A 22,629-nucleotide genomic window follows, 5' to 3' on the forward strand; every position below is an offset into this window, starting at 1 on the left:
GGACACGGGTTCGAGCCCTGGTCCGGGAAGATCCCACATGCCACGGAGCAACTAAGCCCGTGCGCCAGAACTACTGAGCCTGCGCTCTAGAGCCCGTGAGCCACAACTACTGAGCCCGCATGCCACAACTACTGAAGCCCGTGAACCTAGAGCCCGTGCTCCGCAACAAGAGAAGCCACCGCAATGAGAAGCCTGCGCACGGCAACAAGGAGTAGCCCCCACTCGCCGCAACTAGAGAAAGCCCGCGTGCAGCAACGAAGACCCAACGCAGCCAAATATAAATAAGTAAATTCATATATATATAAAAAGCAGAAAACATGTACATGAAATTTTAAAATCCCTGGGCTGCTCGGAATTAACCTCACTTTGTAGGGTGTACGTGACCTTCCGGGAAGATTGGTGTAAGCAAAAAAATGAGGGTTGAATTTAAAATCGGGCAGGGAGAGGACATGTTGTAGTGGACAGAGAATCTTATTTCTGACTAATTATGGACACTTTCGTCCCCTCTGATTCCACTTCCTCCCCGCTCACTGTCTAATTCGGCACCAGCCCCACGTCTCCCGCTGCCCGCTCAGCAATGCCCACAGGATGCCTGCGTAGCCCTTTTCTGCAGGGAGATACCCAAACGTGCTTGGTTAAAGCAAATCTAACACCCTGCACGGCCTAAAAGAACCAAAGAATTTGAGAGAACATGTAGAGTTATTTGCATCTTTTGGTTCAACATCTAAACAGCATTTTGTACGCAGCGGGGTTTCAATAAACACTTGACTGGGGTGCTAGCTGGTTGGACCTCTGAGCTCTGCAGAGTTAGGTGCTGTGCTGTTTATCACGATGCGAGCATGGGAGGGTACTGGGAGACGGGGGCCCTGACCTCTCGGCATGGGTTCTGTAACTTCCCCTGGTTCTATAATTATTTACTAAAGAGTGTGCCTTCTAGTTTTGAGGACTGGAGTGTAGCCAGGAGATTTTGCTGGGGAAGGCGGTAGCTCCCAGGCCTTGCTGTAGATGAGGTTGGGAAGTCTTGCCACCATTTTTGGGTTCAGGAACTCTGTCTCGTCTGTCTCCAGCCTGTATCTGTCTCTTGGAGGTGGGTGTACACTGGGTTATGAGAGGCTGGTGCGTACACAGATAGCTGGTGTTGGTGACAGCTAATGTCCCTGTGACAATACAATGCCTTTCTTCCTCCCTCCCTTCTCCTATTGCTGTTGGGCTGGAGGATACAGGGATTGCATCTTTGTAATAACTCTGCACAGGCTGGGGCCTGGGGCCATGTGGACGCTCCTGTCCCCTCCTCTACGCCGCCCCCGAGATGCCAATGTATACAGTTAGAACAGCACAGCTGCATGCTCACCTCCCAGGCCAGAGCCAGGGTCACGGGGAAGCCAGATTAGAAACTTGGATGTCGACTCTTCTTTAGAAAATGTTAGTAACATACACACAATTTGTCTAATGAGTCTTCAGATGAATGAGTAAAAGATACTAGAGCTTCCTGGTCTCTCCTTCAGGGCCATGGCAGTGAGCTAGTGCGCATGGGTATTTGCAATCAGCTGGTTTGCAGAATTTTCAGCAAGGAGATTGCTTGACAAGACCGATCGCTATGTCGTTTGTTTATTTTAATTATTAATAACTTTGAGTGTGGGTGCTTTGTTGTTTGGTTTGCTGTGAGTTTTGGCTTCACTTAAGAGTATGTGGTGAGGCACGTGGGGGAACCCGAGGGTTTGGGGCTGTAATTTTCTAAAACTAGACGCTAAAGTATCAATGCATTAAGGCTCAAGGAAGAATTCCCATACACCCATGGATGGAGCAAATTCCCTTTAACCTCCATCCCTAACCTCTGGTAAGTTAATGACAATTTGCAGGAATAGCGATGTTCTGTTTAGGAAACTGTGTGAAATAAACAACTTTGATTATATTGTCAGGGTAAGTATAATACAATTCCTGGGTTATTTTTAGTCTATAGGGCGTTGTTATAGTTAAAATTTGTGTGTATTAGGTCATATTCCTGTCCTATAACGTAACTAAGCATCTGCTTTCTGCAATTTGCGTATGGATTTCCACTGCAGTCTCTACCCAGGGCTCTCCCGCTGCAGCATGGGAGCTGCGGGGTGCGGGTGAGTGGGCCCCCAGCCTTCCACCCTGCCGCCTGGGTGACACAGAGCAGGTGAAAGGGGCACTGATGCAAGGAGCCTTCTGCAACATTGTTAGTTACAAGTTTAATGTTAATTACAGCTAGCGTTGATTTTACTCAAATCTGTGATTTGGGGGAGCTAAAAGTGACACAAAATATGCACGCTCTTTATTCCATTTTGATAAGACGAAGCATAATGTTTCTCTTTTAAATTACTAAACAGACTTTGGGGTTCAAATTTGTCCATGTGGCACACTGTCATAGACTATACAGCCGTCATCCCAAGGAAGACCCTCATCTGTGGAAACACTTTTTCAGCTCCATTTTGTGGTGAAAATGGGGATGCTTGTATATAACAAAGGTTTTCTGCTGAATTGTCATGGCTTGGAGAGCAATTTCTGGTCGAGAAGCTGGAACAAATACAGACATGCATCCAATTCCTGAATCCAACCGGTCAAGCAGATAAACATATGCAGTCATATATACCTGTTGGTTCTATGTTTATTCTGGGTGCAACTTATTATCAACTACATAACAATTCAATTTCAGGTGTCAAATACAATAAACTAGATACACCGGACCAGATACAGGATATTTTGGTTTCTTGGGGAAGGAAGATCCGAGGGGTAGAAAGATCCCACCCTGGTTTAGCTCAGAGCCAGAGTGGCTGCAGATTCATCAGTGACCCAGTTCAATCGCTGACCTCTGTGGGCTTCAGGCTCCGCACAGGTGCACTGAGGATGCTGTAGGGTTCAACTCACTGGGCTAGGTGCCCAGCAGGAGCAGGGAGCACCGCAGGGGTCCTCGGAGACACCCAAGTCCCCTTCCCGCTCCTCTCCCATTTGGTCCCTTGCATTGCCATCTCACTCTCGATGCCAACCATAAAAATGGAATATTGGAAACATTTCTCAAAAGCCCAGGGCATCTGTTACCTTTCATTTCCCACAAACTACAGAGTTCCTCTAGAAGCCCAACACTGGGTCAGATAATTCTGCTCTCTTCCCTGCCAGCTGACCGTTCATTTCCTATATCCTGGATGCCAGACTTCACAGGCACTAACACCCAAAAAGATCAGCACGCTGCCCCGTTTCTACCTAATCCTGCATCCACTCGACAAGACAAGCACATCTCCGGATGGCTTCTGACTCACGTTTGAACGCACGTGTGCTCGTGAGTCTCCTGCAGTTGAAGCGGCAAACGCTTACACGCACACAAATCTTCAGAATCAAAGAGCAGTCTTGGAATCCGTGTTTTCAGCTTTTGCGATCTGCATACAAATTTAGTAGCCATGGACATCGTGTTCTAGACTAACACTGAGGAAACCAGACGTCCGTCCGGGAGCTGGCGCCCATCTTCCCGTATACGATCTCTGCCTACGCATCCCTCACTCTTTCACGCTTGGATTAGTGAAGGCGGGTGGGTGACAGCAGAGTGGTCATGATGATCACAAGGGTGACAGTAAAGATGATGAAAGCTAACGTGCATCAAATGCTAATAAAGCTTGCTAAGGTCTTATACTTTTGGGTTTAATCATCCTAATAATCCCAGGAGGTAGGAAGTCCCCTTATGGCTTCCCCTTTATTTGTAATAAACAAGGAATCAAAGGCGCAGTGAAATTAGGTGGACGCGAGGTTCCCAGGTGCAGGATTAGGTGGATGCGAGGGCTTCGGGGCTGCCTCGGTGCTTCTGTCCAAGCCACACGGCGGGATCCCTCTCATCTCCCGCCCGGTTCTACGGGGCGCAACTCTGCCAGCAGCTTCCCGCCCACGTCCATCGTGCCCCACACGAGATGCCTTGTACATTGGTACCTAGTCCACACACACACACACCCACACCCCTGATGTTTCCTTCAGCGATACTTCCCCTACTATGTGTGATGTGCTTTGATATTTTCTACTCTATACCTTCCATACTTTCCTGTTCCTTTTTTATTTAAAAAATTGCTGGTAGCGACCCAGTAACTTGAATTCATGACCCACTGAATGGGTTGCAGCCCACGGTTTTACAATCAGTGTCATGTAAATATAAACATGAGAGATAGGAAACGAAATGAAAATTACATGCTGACTCAGCAAACGGCCCATTCAGCAGACAGTCTCTTCTCTGATTAGATGGCTCATCCGTCACCCTCCTCCCTTCCTGATGGGATCTGCCTTCACCCAAGACCATGTCACCCAGCGCAAAGGCCATCGCTTACTTGTCATAGAAGCTGACGTCTTGAGGTGCTATCGCAGCAGAAGTGTCATTTCAGGAGGAATGGCTTTGAAAGGTGAAATGAAGACTTCCCGTGTTACTCAAATTTGCATGGGTGTGCGTGTGTATACAAAGACAAATGCACGTGTGGAAATATTTGCTTCCTCTAAGATAGACGGATTTCTGCAGGAATGGACCACAGAGCGGGTGTGTTGCATACGCAAGAGCATCTGGGCAGAATCAGGAGGTGGGGCTGAGGAGACGCCCCCTGAGTCTGGCTGGGTCTGCAGCAGCAAGAAGCACGTGGCAGCTGGGGTCTCCTCATCCTCGGCCACTAGACAAGCCCAGCGTCCTCACCGGGTCCCTGGCACCTTTTCTGACCTCACATCACTGCACCCTTGTGACATCTACACACTGTCCTCTAGACCCAAGTCCAACCTCCACTGAGTTATCAAGCTCCGAGCCCAATATGATTCTATTTTGCCATAATCCCATATTGAAATGCTGATTTTATCAACAGGTACATAAAAAGATGCTCAAGACAGTTAACCACCGGGAAAATGCAAATTAAAACCGCAATGAGATATCATCCGACACCTGTCAGAATGGCCGTCATCAAAAAGACTAGAAATAAGTGTTGGTGAGAACGTGGAGAAAAGGGAACCCTTGTGCACTGCTGGTGGGAATGTAAATTGGTGCAGCCGCTATGGAAAACAGTATGGAGGTTCCTGAAAAAACTAAAAATAGAGCTACCATATGATCCAGCAATTCTACTCCTGGGTATTTATCCAAAGGAAATGAAAACACTAATTTGAAAAGACACATGCACCCCAATGTTCACTGCGGCACTATTTACAATAGCCAGGACGTGGAAGCAACATAAGTGTCCATCGACAGAAGAATGGATAAAGAAGATGTAGTATATATATATACAATGGAATATTACTCAGCCATAAAAAAGAATGAAATCTTGCCATCGGTGACAACATGAATGGACCTAAAGGATATTGTGTTAAGTAAAAATAAGTCAGACAGAGAAAGACTGTTACTAAACGATCTCACATATGTGGAATCTAAAAAAATAAAACAAATGAGCAAAAAACAAATGAACAAATATAACAAAACAGAAACAGAGTTATAGATACAGAGAACAAACAGGTGGTTGTCGGAGGGGAGGGGAGAGGGGAGGAGAGAAATAGGTGCGGGAGATTAAAAGGGACAGGTTGCCAGTTACAAGATAAATGGGTCATGGGGGTGACACCTACAGTGTGGCGAACACGGTCAATAATAATGTCGTATCTTTGCATGGTGAGAGAGGGGGTCAAAAGGTACAAACTTCCAGCTGCAAGATGATGAAGAACTAGCGATATGATGCACAACATGATAAACGGAAGCAACACTGCCGTGTGTCATACAGGAATGTTGCTAATGTAAATCCTAAAAGTTCTCATCACAAGGAAAAATACTTTTTCTCTTTCTTCTCTTTTGTATCCATATGGGGTGACGCGTGTTCACTAAACTTACCGGGGTCATCACTTCACGACGTATGTAGGTCACATCATTATGCTGTACACCTCAACTTATAGGGTGGTGTGTGTTAATCATATCTCAATAAAACTGGAAGGAAATAAACTTGATGTACAATTTGCACCAAAAAAAGGCTTATTTTACTCAGAATGAATTCATCTAGCTACTTTTTGATTAGTATTGATACTTCGTGGTTTAAAAAAAATGATTTCAAAGCCAAAATGTAATCTTGGGAGTTAAGTCTCTCTTTGTTTTCTGCATTATTTTTTACTGAAATCCCCCAATTTTCGTGCTGTTCAGGGGAGGGTCTGGAAGCACAGTTCTCTGTGAGGGTTGCTCTGTCCAAGGGCACGTGTGGCCGTGTTTGCCTGGGGTTTGGGGGACGCTCAGAGCAGCCTCCTGGATGAAAAGCAGCCTCCAGGTTTGCAGGACTGGGGCTGAGAAACCCTGGTCCGGAGCTGACTGAATGGGATACAGTTGGTGGGCTTCACCGTGAGAGTCCCTCTCCCACCCTCTCCTGAGCTTCTCCTCCCTCTGAGGCCCGTCTGTCCCCTCCCTGTGGGCCTGGTGATTCCGCTGGTTGGACCACTGATGCATCCCCGGTAGCCCTGGGTTGGGCTCACAGCCCCGCACGTTCCATACGAGCCTGTTTCTCTCCATCTGCAGAAGCCAGAGGGTGGGACAGCGTCTGACTCCTGATCATCAAGTATTTACACAGCGGGCACCTTGTCTGGTCCCACCGCTCCAGACCCACGGTCACCCTGTGACCTTTCAGAAGCCCTGGCGGGAGGGGCCTTGGTACAGGCCCCCATCATCCCGCACCTTCCAGGAGGAGCCCTGCCCAAGCCAGCACCTGGGTCCATCACTAGAGCACAGTTTTTCAGAACGCATCCTTAAGGTCCCGAGTTCACACGCTGCCCTGACGGACGCGCTGAATAGAGTTCAGGGGCGACCCCGTGCCCATGCGGCCCTCCCTGCCCGCCCCCAGCCCCCTGGAAAGGTGCGCGTCCTGACACGTGGCCCCCTTGGTGCTCAGGTGTTTGGCAGCAGGAACGGCCTTACAGCTCCTCCGTGTCTGGAAACCTGCTCGTCCCTGGGACCCCAACCAGAGCCGCCCTGCTCACCAGCCTCTCTGGGTCCCTAGTCTGCAGCAATTTGATTTTGGTCGCAGTATACAGAGTACTGTCAGTGCTTCTCTAAATGCACTGAATTCCTTTTCTCTTATACGCACAGTGGTGACGCACTTGGTTTTTTTCTAACTCCTCAGCGCGTGGAGGCCGCTGGGTCAGGGAGCTAGCTGGTCATGAACGTGGGCGCATCCTTCAGGGCAGAAAACACTCAGTAATTGTTGTTTGAGTGAAATCTGCTATAGACTGAATGTCTGTGTTCCCCCAAAATTCATGTGTTGACTCCCAACCGCCAAAGTAATGGTGTCAGGGGGGCCTTTGGGAGGTGAGAGGTCATGAGGATGGGTCCCCCAAGATGGGATTAGTGTCCTTCTAACAGAGACCCCACAGGGCCCCCAGCCCTTCCTCCACGTGAGGACACAGAGAGAAGACGCCGCCTGTGAGCCAGGAAGAGGGTCCTCAGCAGACGCCGAATCTGCCAGCACCCTGATCTCAGACCTCCAGCCTCCAGAACTGGGAGAAGTAAATGTCTGCTGTTTATAAGCCCCCAGTCTGTGGCATTTTTTTTCTTTCACAGTAGCCCAAATGTAGTAAGACAAAGCCACACACGCACTGATGGAGGCGTGAATGCATCAAATAAAGATTTACTGTGTGAGGAAGGGAACCAACACGGGAGAAGGTACCGTAATTCATTCGGCAGCAGCCAGGCTTGGAAACTGTGCAAGTTAAACACTGATATTTAGCATAAAAGCTAGGCAGTGCACTCCAGAAATCTAGATGAAAAATCCCAATCTCCTAAGTTCTATAGACATGTGTTAGTAGCTTTAAAACTGATTTTGATTTGTTTGTACAAAGTTTTAACGTTAAATTGTCAAATAAAATACATCTTTTGGGCGGTCCCCTTGATTAGCTGGCACGTGACCTTCCCTCCTCTGCAGCACGTGACAGGGACTCGATGTCACACGCTGGGAGGAGCGTTCCCCAAGGGGTGTCGGGATCCCCAAGGAGCAGGTGGGTAGGAGGGGGCTGCACGTCTTGAGGGGTCTCTGCTGTGGAGGAGGGACCTGGGGGGGGGGAGGATGGAGGGATGCAGTAAATAGATACATTGTTACTGTCCAGACAGAACCTTGGCAAGGCACCGTGTCCACTATGTCTAGAAACTTCTAGAAATTTCCCTGAAGGAAATAAGTGTGGACGCCCCTCAAGTTACAGAGTTACACATCTATATGTACGTGTAGGGGTGTTAATAAAAGGACACAAAAATAAATGTCTAAAAGGGGAGTTCTTTTAAAATGAGTTACATATTATAATTACTTTGAGACATTCATGCAGTTAGATGGTGTGCAGACGTCAAACAATGCCATCTAACATCCTTTATATAAAAATATTTTCACAACATGTGCCTGTCCTGAAGAAGGCTTTAAGTATTGGCAGGTATTATTTTATATTCAGGTATTTTTAAAATTACACAGTGTGTCCGTTTTCTCCATGCTGTGTCTCATATAATATTTGCCTAATATTCTTTAATTGATCATTTCATTTTGTCTGCCTTTTTTCATTTCAGTGTGCAATTGACTTGCCAGTGCAAAATCTGGTTCAACAGAACAGTCCTCATAAATGCTTATAAATTACCAACTCTTTACAACTGACTTAAATTTAACATTCGTGGGAATTAAGAAAACCCATTATTAGCGATCACATCTCCTATAAATGAGCCAATGTCACAAAAATTACTGGTAGGGCAATTTAATTTCAGTGTGTCTGAGGGTCTTCCCTCAAAATGTTCCTCCTGGAAAAAGTGGGTTTTCTCTTCCATTGTAGTCATTTTGAATGTGCTGCATTAATCTACTTTTATCACTGACTTTAATTTCATAGAAACCTTCTTTATCTTCCTCTGTTCCACGGCCATTTTCCTCATCATAAAATTACTTTTCATACATTACATCCCATGAGCTTCAGAGAATGTCTGTGCCCTAAAATGGAATGGTTAATGGCAAGGGCATGGGGTGTGATACTCACTTCTAAAAAGATGACTTTACTCATTTGTCTGTCACTAAAGAAGATTTTAGGGTTTTCAGTAAATATCTCTCACCTTTCCTTGGAGTTTTTAGATACTGAGGCCAGTTGAAAAAAAAAAAAAAAATTGGTATTTTGAACGGGACCAGAGGCAAATGTTCCTGCATTGTTTTATGCCTTTAACTTCTACCAGGCTGCAAAACGTCCCTCAGTGTTCTGTAAATGACAATGACTCATTTCACTGCAATAGCATTAACATCATTATAAAGCGTTTTTAATTTTAATGTGGACGGTAGAATCAGAGACTCGGAGGAGATGTTAAAAGCCTGTCCAGGGGCTTCCCTGGTGGCGCAGTGGTTGAGAATCTGCCTGCTAATGCAGGGGACACGGGTTCGCGCCCTGGTCTGGGAAGATCCCACATGCCGCGGAGCAACTAGGCCCGTGAGCCACAACTACTGAGCCTGCGCGTCTGGAGCCTGTGCTCTGCAACAAGAGAGGCCACGATAGTGAGAGGCCCGCGCACCGCGATGAAGAGTGGCCCCCGCTTGCCGCAACTACAGAAAGCCCTAGCACAGAAACGAAGACCCAACATAGCAATCAATCAGTCAATCAATCAATCAATAAATCTTTAAAAAAAAAAAACAAAACCTGTCCAGTTTCACCCTCTCGATTCAGAGATGAGGAAACTGGAAAACCCAGTTTGGAAAATAAAATGTCTAAAATTATGGTGCTTGCTCCCAATTAGTTATTGTAATAACACTGGGAACATAACTCATACCTTCTCTCCTTCCTTCCTCCCCCCACCTTCCTTCCTTCCTTCTCTTTTTTTTAAACCTTCCTATAAATTATCCTTTCACACACTTTACATCAGCATTCCTGACCCGAGGTGCGAGTACGAATCACGTAGGGAACTTTTCTAGATAATAAGCCCACCAGGTACCAGGATTTAAATGCCCCCCAGGTGACAGTGACCCACGAGAGGCAGGTTGACCCTCATGTTTCAGCGGACGGGCTGCTCAAGATCCCTGGACCCCAGTGCGCATGCGCCTGGCGGGGGCCCCTCGGTGCTAAGTCCACTGGCCGGTCCACTGGCTACTTGGCTCCATCCTGCCTCGCCCGACAGCCGATGGAGGGTTTCCCCTTCCCATGAGAACCCACCGCCGCCCACTCACCACCACAAGTGGGAAACTGGGCAACATTTCGAGAACTCCTTTGTAGCCAACGTCACCAAATCCTCCTGTCAGTTTCTTCCCAAGTCCTTTAAAATCTGACTGTTCTCACTATAACCACCAACCATCACCTCATGTCCACACTGTAGGAACGGCTCACTAAGTACTTTCTGTCCCTAAACATTATGGTGGCTTCTAAAAAAACTTTTAAATAGAATTACCATGGGACAAAGTAATTCCACCTCTAGGTGTCCCCCCAGTAATTAAAGCCAGGCCCTCGGTGCCCTCGGGCTGTGCCAGCCCAGGTGAGACAGCACCCGGAGTGCCACGTGCTGTCCAGAGGTGGACGGCAGCCTCTGAGTCAGCTTCAGGTTCCCGCTGCCACAGAGATGGAAACGTGGCCTCAGGATGCATAGGCCTTATGTTTTGGCAGGTCCCCCTCACTCTAAAAGCCTGTCACAGAAAAGAACTGGTGCCATAGACACAATTGTGATGCTGAAAAATCTTAGATCCAGTACAAATGCAGGTGAGCTATTGTCAAAGTCTCATGAAACAGAAGTCAGATGAGTCATCCATTCATTCGGAAGCTTCACAGAGTGAAACAAAAAATAACGCATGCTTATTCCAATGAGGTAGCCAGTATTCCTTCTAAATAAAGAGTAAAAATAATTTTATTGGCCTATTTCCAAGTAGAGAAAGGCCTGGATAGACTGGCAAGTTAGAAATAAATTTCTAACTCAATCATAGTGGATAATATACTGTCATTCTTTTAGGACTATACCTGGTTTCACAACTTTACATTGAAAAGCAAACTTTTTTTTGGTTCTAATTTCCTTTAAAAGAAAGCACAGCTTTACACAAAAGGACTCCTGTGATTTTCAATATTATTCTTTGAGCCAGTCAAATGAGCAACAGATTCACTGGCTAAAGATCGGATATAAATTAAGAAAAATTTGAACTTAAATAGAAATCAAGCTTATGATCCGTAAGACAACCTCTGCGCGGTCACAGCAGATGGCCATCAGAAGCTGAGAAGGCAGCTGGAAGTCTTTGAGGCTGGCGAATAACCATGTTAAGTGCAGGGCCAGGAACCCAGAGCCACGGAGAGGGTGTCTTTTCTCAGTTACATTCAATGTGGATTTCATTCAGCCGTTTGATGCTGAATTTATCCAGCACTCCCCACTTCTAAAGGAGCATCTGCCCCGTTTCACATAAGCCCAACTCCCTGTCAAATGGTGATGGCCAAATGCAGCTCCAGCTTCACTGTGTCTGTGGCAGCGTACAGATAAAATTTCCACGTGATTTCAACCAGCGCTGGGGAAAACAGAGTGTGATAGTAACTCAGAGCTCCCTTGGAAGAAAGCATATAGTTGCACTCAGCACCCAAGCCACGTGGAGCTGGGCTTGCCTGGAGAAATCAGCTGTTTTATGTCAAATAACAGAGTTACTTGAGAAAAATGCAAACAAAAAAGCTTTTCCCTCCCTTAGATTGACTTAGGGTTTAGCGACGAAGGAGGGAAGGAGAGATGTGTCATTCTACATGTGCGGACAGGTCTCAATTACGTTAATGCAGCTTTACTAATAATATTAATTATGTAAATAACTGCCTTAATGATTAATCTGTGATGATCTGGAGAAACTGTGTTCTCATCTAGATCTTCCATAATGTTTACCAACCTCTATTTAAAAAAATTTCACTGCATCTTACTTAGTTCTCATTAGGACCCCCTAAAGTCGAATGTATACTTAAAACATTTTGTGGGGAGGGTCACCAGTGACGGACGTGCACGTCCCCCCCCCGCCTGGAACGCCCGTCTGCTCTGTGCAGCACCGGTGTGTACTCTACCTAGATCCTCCTCGGCCGGCCCCGGAAAGCTGATGCCCGGCTGGGCCAGGTCCCCGCCCTCTTCCTCTGCAAAGAGAGAAACAAAGTCACTTTTCAGTATGTTGCTGGTGCGGCTCGCGTAATCACAACGCATCCCCTACACGCCCCCCCCCCCCCCCCGCCCCCGACACTCAGACACGAGACATGCTTTCCGGCTTACGCCACTGCTCGGAGCTGGCGTTTGGGGCCAAAGCCCAGGAACCACCACCTTTTCTGACCACGGGCCTGCGGGCGCAGGTGCACGTTTGCCCCACGGAGGTGCCGACTTAGGTGGCCGTGCAAGGGATTCTCGGCTACTCCTCGGTTTCCTGCAGACTTTGTAGACTTTGTCTGCATGTGAACTGGATTCTGTAAACTCGGCCGCACGATTGTTTCCCAGCTGGTGAGTCCCCTGTGAGCCCTACCCGGCCCTGAGGAGGCCTCCTCTGACGTCTGGAAAGTCTCGTACTACCTGAGGCCTCATTTGGCAAAATTCGAAGCCTGCAGTTTCTGTTCTCATCTTAATACTCGTTAACCTTAGGTCAATTTTGTCCAAATCTCATTTCCTTCTCTTGTGAGAACAGGTCACCGGCATTGATTTTCAATTGCTGGGTCTGTGATTAGTGCAGAAGCAGACATGGCATTCTTAGAGGGATACGTCGTGCAGCTGTACAAGGTCTCGGGGGTCATCTCGCTCTGGCCCTCCCTACCCAGATGAGGCAACAAAGCCAAAGAGACGAAAGGCCTGGGCTCTTTGTCCAGCTGGCCCTGGGGAGCTGGACACAGACACATCAGTGGCCTTCCGTCCTGGGCTCCACTCGGCGAGCCAGGCGCCTTGGTCTGCCGGCTGCTCTGGGTCCCATGGGTGCTGCCAGGCGGCTTAGACCTGCTGATGCCCAGGGACTGTCTGCCCCGTGCTGCACGGAGAGCGGGGGGGCAGACAGCGGGTCTCCATACGGAGACAGGGAGTTTCAGATAAGCTTCATATATGTGCCATCATTTGGGTGTGTAGTCCGTAAATATCATTCTAAATATAATTACACACTCAGACATGCGTTCACGCAGGTTTCCAACATTCGCGAATAAGCTTTGGGCAAATATTCTAGTACGACATCCTTCTAGCAATCTTAAATACAGTTACCATGTTACAGTCGCGGGGGGCTTCGTTTTAGGACATTGTGATCAGCCCACTGACATTTTCACCATCTTCAAGTCAGCAAATAGGCACCTTCCACTTTCAGTAAGTTTACAGGATGTTAAGAAAGAAAGGTAGGGTTATTTGTAGTAAGGTGGGTGGGCCTAGAGTCTGTCATACAGAGTGAAGAAAGTCAGAAAGAGAAAAACAAATACCGTATGCTAACATATATATATGGAATCTGAAAAAAAAAACGGTTCTGAAGAACCTAGGGGCAGGACAGGAATAAAGACACAGACGTAGAGAATGGATTTGAGGACACGGGGACGGGGAAGGGTAAGCTGGGACAAAGTAAGAGAGTGGTATGGACATATATACACTACCAAATGTAAAATAGATAGCTAGTGGGAAGCAGCCGCATAGCACAGGGAGATCAGCTCGGTGCTTTGTGACCACCTAGAGGGGTGGGATAGGGAGGGTGAGAGGGAGACGCAAGAGGGAGGAGATATGGGGATATATGTATATGTATAGCTGATTCACTTTGTCATACAGCAGAAACTAACACCCCATTGTAAAGCAATTATACTCTAATAAAGATGTTAAAAAAAAAAAAAAAGAAAGAAAGGTAGGGGGTTTGGCCGTGAAAGATGATGTGGAATTTACCACATCTCAGGTAAACTGTGGTGGAATTTCATCTTATGGGGTCTCCCAGGCACTGCTTTTAAAATATATACAATATACATGAATACACATGTATATATGTCTAATAAATGTCTGTCTGAATTGGGGTAAATACTTTAGAGCTTATTCGAATGCATTCACATAATTCAGCTGCGCCCTGTTTTTGATGGCTAAGAGTACTTTTTGCACATTTGAAGTCTTGTTTTACTGCTAATAAGCCATCGATGACAAAGCTGGCTGGTCAGGTGACCACATTAAGGATAATACGAAACTGAAGATGGCATGTTTCATTTGTTTAGAAGCATAATGCAATAGGATGCACAGTGCTAATTAGATACGGTTGCCACGGAGACTATGTTCACGTGGTCAGCATTATTAACTTGAAGACCGTCTACGTTAGGTGGGGTAGAATAGAATTAGGAGAATAAACCAAAACAGTGACCCTTCGATTTCGATCCCATTTGTTCTCCTTGAACACACATACACACAAACAAAGGGACAAGCTTTCCCAGTATGAATCTGAACGAGGAGCTAACATCACACAGTGGAATCGCGAGCACGCGCTGAACTGACAAAGACGCCCAGCGGACGCAGACGAACAGAGCCCAGCGCAGCGCAATCAGCCGGCAGCTTCACAAAAGGGCGAGTCTCATTATCCCGAGAACAAGACTCCAAGGACGCCGCCTGAGGCCGTGCGGAGGCCAGCCCTGGATTGTGAGGGTGGACGCCCCCAGCTGCACATTCCACCTCCACTCGTCCTTCCTCAGATCAGATAAAGTGAGGTTCGGAGCCGCTACACTTAGGGAAAACCTTTCAGTCAAACACATGGAATGTGGGTTAAGGGCAAATGCATTAGACGTTTCTGTTTCTGGTTTTACCTCTTAGCCAGTTGAGCCTCATTCAAAGCGTGTGTTGGTGTCATTAGTGGCTGTGATCCTGCCTTATCCAACCAGCTTTGTCTTTGCAGCTCACATTTTGTGTATCCGCCTGATGCCTACTCACAGCCCAGAGCACTGATCTGGGCACCGTCCTGTTCACATGCACAGACGGGGTCCGCGGGCTGGTCACCCAACGTCCTGTGTCCGCAGCGGGACGGGAACGTCCGAGGTGACCGGCGAAGGAAGCACGTAGGGCGCAGGGCACGTCTCCTCCTCTGATACCTCTCGGTCCCCAAAGCTGCCCCTGCCAGGCTTCCAGAGCTGCGCCAACCCGGGTCCTTCCCGAGTCCCGTCTCTGACCCAGCTTGCACCACCGAGAGGAAGCGTCTCTCCTGCCGATGCTGCACAGAGAGGAAGCGTCTCTCCTGCTGATGCTGCACAGACAAGCGGCGGGACCAGGGAGCAGCCCGGCTGGAGCAATGAGCCGGCAGCTCGTGAGACCCCCGGGGACTGCGACCCCTCCGCGGCCACACGAGCACACCACAGCCTGGGGGTGGGGGGGCGGGCAGTCACCGTGCCGATCACACATGTGAGATTAATCACGCTGCAAAATGAGGAGCGCCTGCATCGGACACCATGTTCACATCTCAGCATGTTTTCTTTGCAAAAATAGAAACGTGCCACAGACTGAAAATGTTTGGAACTCATCCACAGACACGTCTGAGTGCATCTAGTGAGTTCTGGTCTTCACTAGAGGATCGGCCCTTGCTGTTAGGGCTCTGGGCCCTCTTCCCTGCACATTGGGTGCTGACAATACCTTCCAGATGAGTTCACCTTACAGATTAATCGTCTTATTTACCAAGTCGCTAACACATGACCTAGCGACTCGATGACACCTCTGGGTGAATTGTAAGCAGGTCTTTTTGTGGTTCTGGGCCACGGTGCTTCTTCAAAGAGTCAACGCCTAATTCCACGTGTGCACCGAACTTCTTCCAGATGAAATCCAGATGAGGAGGACCAAACGCGGCTGGTGGAGCTGACAGGGAGCTGATGTACCACCACGGAAACACCATGGGGGCACGTCTCTGAAATCTCCTGCACACATCAGACAGTCACCACCCTCGTCCCCTGCACCCAGGAGCCGCGGAAGTTATCCGAGAGAATCCTGACACACTGCATACGATCCAGGGCGTGGTCATCATCTCAGAGCACGACCGGTTTCTGCCGCCTCTTCTCACGGACGCACCGCTCACGCCCCCTCCAGGGGAGCGGGGTCAGCTCGGGGTTCCCTCACGGTCAGACCTCACATGCACGTTCCAGGTGGCTGTGGCATCCACACTGTGTAATGAGGACCAGAGAGGCAGGCGTGTCACCTGGGGAAGAGAGACACTGGACGCAAGGGGCCCTGCTGGGCAGAAACGAGAGCCGTGGGTACAAGAGCCCACAGCGGGCGGGGAGACAAGGAGGCCGGGATCCGAGGTCCCGAGAAGCAAAGGCCCCACCTCAATGCGGACCAAAGTCGGGTCCCAAGTAAAGAACCCCCCAGCGAGGGTCAGAGCCAAGTGTGCTGGCAGCACCGTGTCAGAACGAGATCTGGCTTCACTGCGCTGAGCGCGTGGCCGTGGGAGTGTCTCCTGCTTCACGGAGAGGGTCCTTCAGGAAGCGAGAGGGCCCAGCACCTAACACAGTCCCTGCCCCGCCCCCGCCTTCCTCTCGTCCTCCCGCTGGATGCGATCCAGGACTCGGGCCCCTTTCCAGTCTCGGGAAGTGAGGACTGGCTTCGGGACCACCAGGCAGCACCGCTGGGTCTGCTTCCCTGCTGGCTTTTGGTCATTTGGCCAGATTTGGGTGAAGCAGAGAAGAAAAGCGCTACGTGTGATAATGTGTGTGCACATGTGCAAATCCTCAGGCCTCCCATTGCCTCACTTCATTGACCCGACCGACCGCTCTGCAGTTACGGCACGAATGGTCCTCTGCCCTGACGGATGCAGAAATCGAGGCCCGGGAGGTTCCGTGCCTTCCCTGACGTCACGTTAGGGGCGGATTCCCGGAGGCTGAGCCTGGATTGATGGAAGTTCCGGCTCTTTCACCCCGCTGTCTGGGGGCATCTGTTTGGAGGCGTCAGCAACGTGACCCTTCATTTCTTAAAGACCTGACCCACGAACGCCCCGCTGCCAGGCTCAGAAAAGAGCAGGGAGGACACACACTTCCAATCTTTGGGCTTCTAAACCCTCTTAAGCACAAGTACAAATTATACCTTTTGAGGGGGAAAGTTGTCTCTAAATCATGCCCACTTGGAAGCAACATTAAGAAAGAGTTAGAAGGAAAAACACTGTTTATACATGAAAAGGGAAATTGCTCATAAGAAAATACCAGATTCCTTGGTGTAAAGGAATACAATACTGTTACTACCTCATAAACACCAAGAAAATGAAATGATACGCTTTGTCCACTGTGCCCGGGACTTTGCAGCAGGTTTTGCTCCAAACGGTGTTTTTACTCATGTGCTTAATCAGTTTTCCCCCACTGTGTCCCTGTGGGCAGAGAGGGGGCAGAGACCACTGTCCTTGTGGACACAGTGGCCACAGGCCTGGAGCAGAGAAGTGATTCGCCCACAGTCCCCAGCAGAATCGTGCTTTCTGATGGAGATTTTCAGTAGCACATCCTTTTTTTTTTTTTTCAAATGACGTCTACAGAGAACTCCAAATATAAGAAAGGATGTTACGGGTGCAGTCTGGGAGCACTGGGACAAGAAGGGGATGCAGTGGGGTGTCTGCCCCCCTTTTCTTCTCTTGCAGCCTTTGGAGCTTCTCTGCAGAACCCAGAGCGGCCGGGACACAGGGCCGCCCAGGGAGACCACAGGGGTGAGTGACTCCCACTTCTTTTTGTTGCTGGGATGATACCTTTTGAGCTGAGGGTAGTAGCATGTGAAGCTTTTGCTGCTGAATCTAGGTTCCAAAGTCTGACTGATGTTACCAAAGACCCTCCACCATGCCCACCCTGAGTCCAGCTGCATCTCTGGGTCTCCCCTTGGGATCGGTCCCTCTGACGGTCATTTCTTTCCTGTTCCTTTCCACCCAAGCCCAGGGGACTGGTCTGGCTCAACCCACTTGGGCTCCATGCACTTGGCCTCTTCTCCAGCCTCACTTCACCTGATCCATCTGGTCTACCCGCTCACACCTCTGACCCCGCCCAGATCCTCTGCCAACTAAAGAAGGCCACTCGCATTGGGCTCTATAAGGACTGAGCCACAAGCCACCGCAGCTGCTGACCTTCAACCCACCGTTGAGAGGAGTCCAGGGCGGAGATCAGGAAGGAGGCACTCTGTGCTCCAGGAAAACTCGTGAACAGGCCTTCACATAGTTAGGTATTTTCAGGAGATATTACGAAGCCAAATTCTCGCACCTCCCCATACTCAGAAAAGTGCTAAGACCATTAACTAAGGCATGTGCTCCTGTGACCAACAGAAGCTTCTAGCCAGCTGTGTGCTTGGTTGCACGCACCCTTTGCCTGAATCACACACGTGCTCACCTCCCCCAGCTCCGGGGAGCAAGTCCTCAGAGCCACCGGGAGGCTGTCTCCGGCTCATCGTCCCCGGTAAGTCCCCGAATAACCCTGAACTCACAGCCTCAGGTGATGCGTTATTTCCCAGTCTCCACCTCCGACCTCTCCTCAGTTAAAAATTTGGCTTGTGAAAATGTCTCCTGACTGTGTGACTGGTTGGAAACTCCTCCTGGTGGACAGAAAGGGCACAGGACACGGAGCCACGGAGTCAGGGTGACGACCACGGGTGGAGTGACCGAATCTCCAGGTGTGACACCCAGCAGCTACTTCTGGACGTGCCCAGGAGATACTTTGCAAATTCAGTTCGTGAAGAAGCCACCCACAAAGTTCGGCGATCTGACAGTTTGCCCAATTTCTAGATTCTTCTCCGTCTTTAAAAGTTTACTCTGCAGAAAGCACTCAAGTCCCCATTTCAGCCGTTTCCCTAACGACAGGATTTAAAGCTGCTCAAATTAAGGGTTCATCTCTGCTCCTCGAGGATAAAGACACTGATTAGTGCGACCAGCCCCTCCTCCTCACAGCTGCGCCTGCAGCCTGCATCCAGCCCCCGCCAGGACCGCTGCTAATGGCTTTTCTTTGAAACACATAAAAATGCTCATAATTTTATTTTGGACCAAAGATCAAGCCTCAGAAGAAGCTGCCTGAAAGTCTGCAGAATTTTCACTCATAGTTAAGTGTCACTCAGGTGAGAGGAAAACTTGGGGTCACAAGAGGAGCAGCTGAAGCCCCGATGGCGGGTGTCAGCGTTCACACCCCTCGGACCCAGGCAGGGGAGTGGCATCCCTTGTTTGCAAACTTTGAGGGCCTCACCACGCATTCAAACAAATCACAAAATCGTCTTCCACAGGAATTCACGTGCGACTAAGGGCAGCACACACTTCACTCTGAATTTCTCTGGACTTGGAAAAGAGAGGAAAAAATGCTGAAGTAAAAAGCAGACTTTCTTATGTAAGAAAGAAAGCTTCAGGCTGAAACGTATCTGTCTGCTGTTAAACTTAAACATTAGTCACTTCAAAAGTGATGTTAATTATATTTTATATAATATGTTTTAAATCTAAATTCCAAATGAATGTAGTGTCAAATCCTCTGCACTACCATCTGTATTTAATAAGGTTTTACACCCAAGTTTGCTGGGAGATATGTCCACCACGTTTAAACTGGAAATACAGTTCTAAGGGCAGAGTAAAGGGCATTTTACAAAGCTTAGAAAAAGCTGTCCTTTGCAGCCTGAGCTACTGCTGCCAGACCCTGGGTTAGGTAACCACCTCAGAGATGGGAGTGAACGATGCTGAAACCAGACACCTTCTTTATCTCTGACGGGTGGTTTTCTGCTTGTTCATCAGAAGTCCCTGGGTAGGGCGGCCAGAGGACATCCATGCATTTGAATTTCAGATAAACAAAGAATAATATTGAAGTATATCCCAAGCAGTATCTGTTGTGTATCTGAAATTCAAACTTACCAGGTCATCCTGGATCTTTATTTGCTAAATCCTGCCTCGATGCCCTGGGGGCTTTGAGAAGAATGCAGATGCTCTGGCCTCAGTCCTGGAGGTTCTGGGTGGCCCGGGGTCAGTTCACCTCACTCCAGAGGCGACTTTATTATGCAGCCGGGTTGAGAACAACTAACTTCACAGAATGAACAAAAGCGATGTATTCAAGGCCCCCATTCCACCCTCCCTCCTCCAGCTAGGAACAGGAGGCCTGACCGCCCTGCGCCCGTAGGGTCCAGGTGGCTGCCGTCCTCGGCCGCTGGGAGGCCCAGCGCGGCCCTACTCCCCGCAGGCACCTTCCGGAGGTGCTGACTTCATACCGAGACAGGGAGTGGGATTCTCTGCTTGGAAAACTCTCTCCCACTTTCTTTGTGATACCACCTACTTTCTGGAGAGGAGTTTTCCAGCATTTTAATGTTATAAAAAGCCACAATGTTAACTTTTAAACACTCTAAATTCTTTGTTTTAATAGATCTTTATTGGAGTATAATTGCTTCACAATCCTGTGTTAGTTTCTGTTGTACTCTAAATTCTTCATTTGACGTATCATCTTAATTTTCTACACTTGATGAATTTCCGGCATCTCTTGGCTCCTTCCAGACAACGTCCACCCGAGCGTGAGGGGCTTTGATGACCCAGGAGTATCGAGAGCTCCAGTGATTTTGTGTCTTTTCCTGGATTTTGTGCAAATGACTCAAGGGTAAGTAGTGACCCTCCATTTTTTTCCCCCTCTAACAAAATTGGCAAGCCTTGATTTTCAAATATCCAATTAAAGCAGAATGGTTAAATAAATTACGGAACAATCACAGCATGGAATGTTAGAGAGCTTTTAGCCATTTTAGAAATTCCCGACGTAATGCTAAGTGAGACAGCCAAGATGCAAACTCTGAGTGCTTCACGATCCTCGTCTGCTCTGGAAAAAAGACGGGGGCCGTTTACCAAGATGCCAAGAGCGACTGTCTGCAGTTGGAGGGATTATGGCCACGTTTTATTCTTCTCTTTAAACTTTTCGTGCTTTCCAGATTTTCTTCAACAGGCCTGTGTGCGATTTATAAATACAAAGGGAATTATAAAAACACTTGGTGTTCAGCAGTCTCCAGTAAAACCAACATCTGTTTTCTTCTTTGCTGGAATTAGATGGCCCGGTTCCCAAGTCCACCTTCTTTCCTATTCCGCGTGTGGGCATTAACCGCTTCTCTGCTTGCTGAACCGTGCGGCCCCTCCAGGCTTAGGTGGGCGTGGGATTAGGATCTGTCTTTGGGAAAGTGACGGGGATAAAATATGTCCTCGGCATTTTTACTTTCACTGTCTTTCTTGGGTGTTCATGTGCCCGCTCTCCTTTCCTAGTTCCTCTTTAAGACACTCCTTTTCCTGAATCAAAATCTGGGCTCAGAAAATAAATGTGCTAAACTCATTCCCAGTAAAGTGCAAAGGGACCCGATCAGCCTCCTTGAGCACGGCCTCTGCGTCCAGGGACTGTCTGTGCCCAGAGGGACGGGCCCTGCTTTGGACACCACCACGCAGGGGGTTTCACCCCGCAGATCACAGCGGGGAAGGAGGGTCTGGGCGGTCCACCAGCCCCGCTGCGGCCGTGCCGGGACCCCGAAGGGCATTCTGTGGTTGAACCTGCTTCATCATGGGTTCGTCCTACAGTAATTAAAATTCCTTTCAAAAGATATCATTTAACAGCAAGGGCCTGCTATACAGCACAGGGAACTATATTCAATATCCTGTAATAAACCATAATGGAAAAGTATCTGAAAAAGAATATATATATATAGATAGATAGATAGATTATAGATATAGATAGATAGATAGAGATATATATAACTGAATCACTTTGCTGTACACCTGAAACTAAAACAACATTGTAAATCAACTATAGTTCAATTTAAAAAAAAAGAAAAAAAAGATATCATTTATTTATTTTTGGCTGTGCCGCACGGCATGAGGAACTTCATAGCATGAGGAACTTCCCCGACCAGGGATGGAACCCGGGCCCCCTGCATTGGAAGCGCGTTGTCTTAACCACTGGACCGCCAGGGAAGTCCAAGCCATCATTTAAAAGGTAGCATTTTCACATTTGCTGTTTCACTGGACCTAGCGCTTCCTGGAAGGGGACTTGAGAGGGATCATCTGAGGGGAGGGGTCCAGAGGCGGCTTTCCCCCCCGGCTGTGTGAACGACACTGTCCCAAACCTGCCCATACTCAGCCCCTGAAATCCCTCCCCACCCTCACTTCCACCCCATACCTGCCTGCTGACACCAAGTGCTGGCCCTGTGACTCTGAGACGGGACCCACACCCTCGAGGGGCCCACAGTCTGGCAGGAAAATTACATGAAACAGTGACCGCAGGGCCCAGAAAGGAAGGGCAGGAACAGGTCTTTGCATGGACGAGTGCCATCCCGTGTGGCTTTCTGGATGAGGACGGTGACTTCATAGGGCACCTAATTTAAAAATACATTTTTAACTCCAGTCACTCCGGAGTTAGATGTATCATGTTCAGCTGTTACACAGACTTGAATAAACTCAATTATGTACAGAATTCATCATATAAGTCTATACATTAAAATGTTTCCTAGCCAAAATGTTATGTTGATTCTTACTTTCTAAAAGAAAGAAACTTTGGAAATTTGATTTGTGGTCGGTTGTTTCAGACCCTGAATCTTCGTAAACACCCACTTTCAGTGCCCCTTCGCTGTCAAACTGAATTTTGATCTATATCCCCAGGCCTGCCATTAGTCATTTATTCCTCTTTGGATATTAATCAAAGTGAATCACATTTGTTAGAAAATGACAGATGAACCCGGTTACCATTATGCATCGACAAATCACGTCCAAGGCATCACTCTTCTGT

At 48.3% G+C, this 22,629-nt stretch overlaps 1 protein-coding gene across 10 annotated transcripts in view; it reads right to left on the bottom strand.

Annotated features, from left to right (window-relative positions):
• Positions 1 to 22,629, bottom strand: part of DLGAP2 (DLG associated protein 2) — a 726,244-nt gene that overhangs the window by 132,276 nt on the left and 571,339 nt on the right. For 9 of the 10 annotated variants that reach the window (XM_059909837.1, XM_059909832.1, XM_059909834.1 and 6 more), the window contains one exon: positions 12,007 to 12,072. Coding sequence is in view for 7 of the 10 variants with exons in the window: in XM_059909832.1 (XP_059765815.1) it covers positions 12,007 to 12,072 (66 nt within the window). In the remaining 3 variants the exon portion in view is untranslated. Of the gene's footprint in view, positions 1 to 12,006; positions 12,073 to 14,718; positions 14,803 to 22,629 lie in introns of those variants that run through there. The other variant, XM_059909835.1, reaches the window with a different exon arrangement.

The sequence above is a fragment of the Balaenoptera ricei genome, chromosome 21, assembly GCF_028023285.1.
Source record: "Balaenoptera ricei isolate mBalRic1 chromosome 21, mBalRic1.hap2, whole genome shotgun sequence".
NCBI lineage: Eukaryota > Metazoa > Chordata > Mammalia > Artiodactyla > Balaenopteridae > Balaenoptera > Balaenoptera ricei.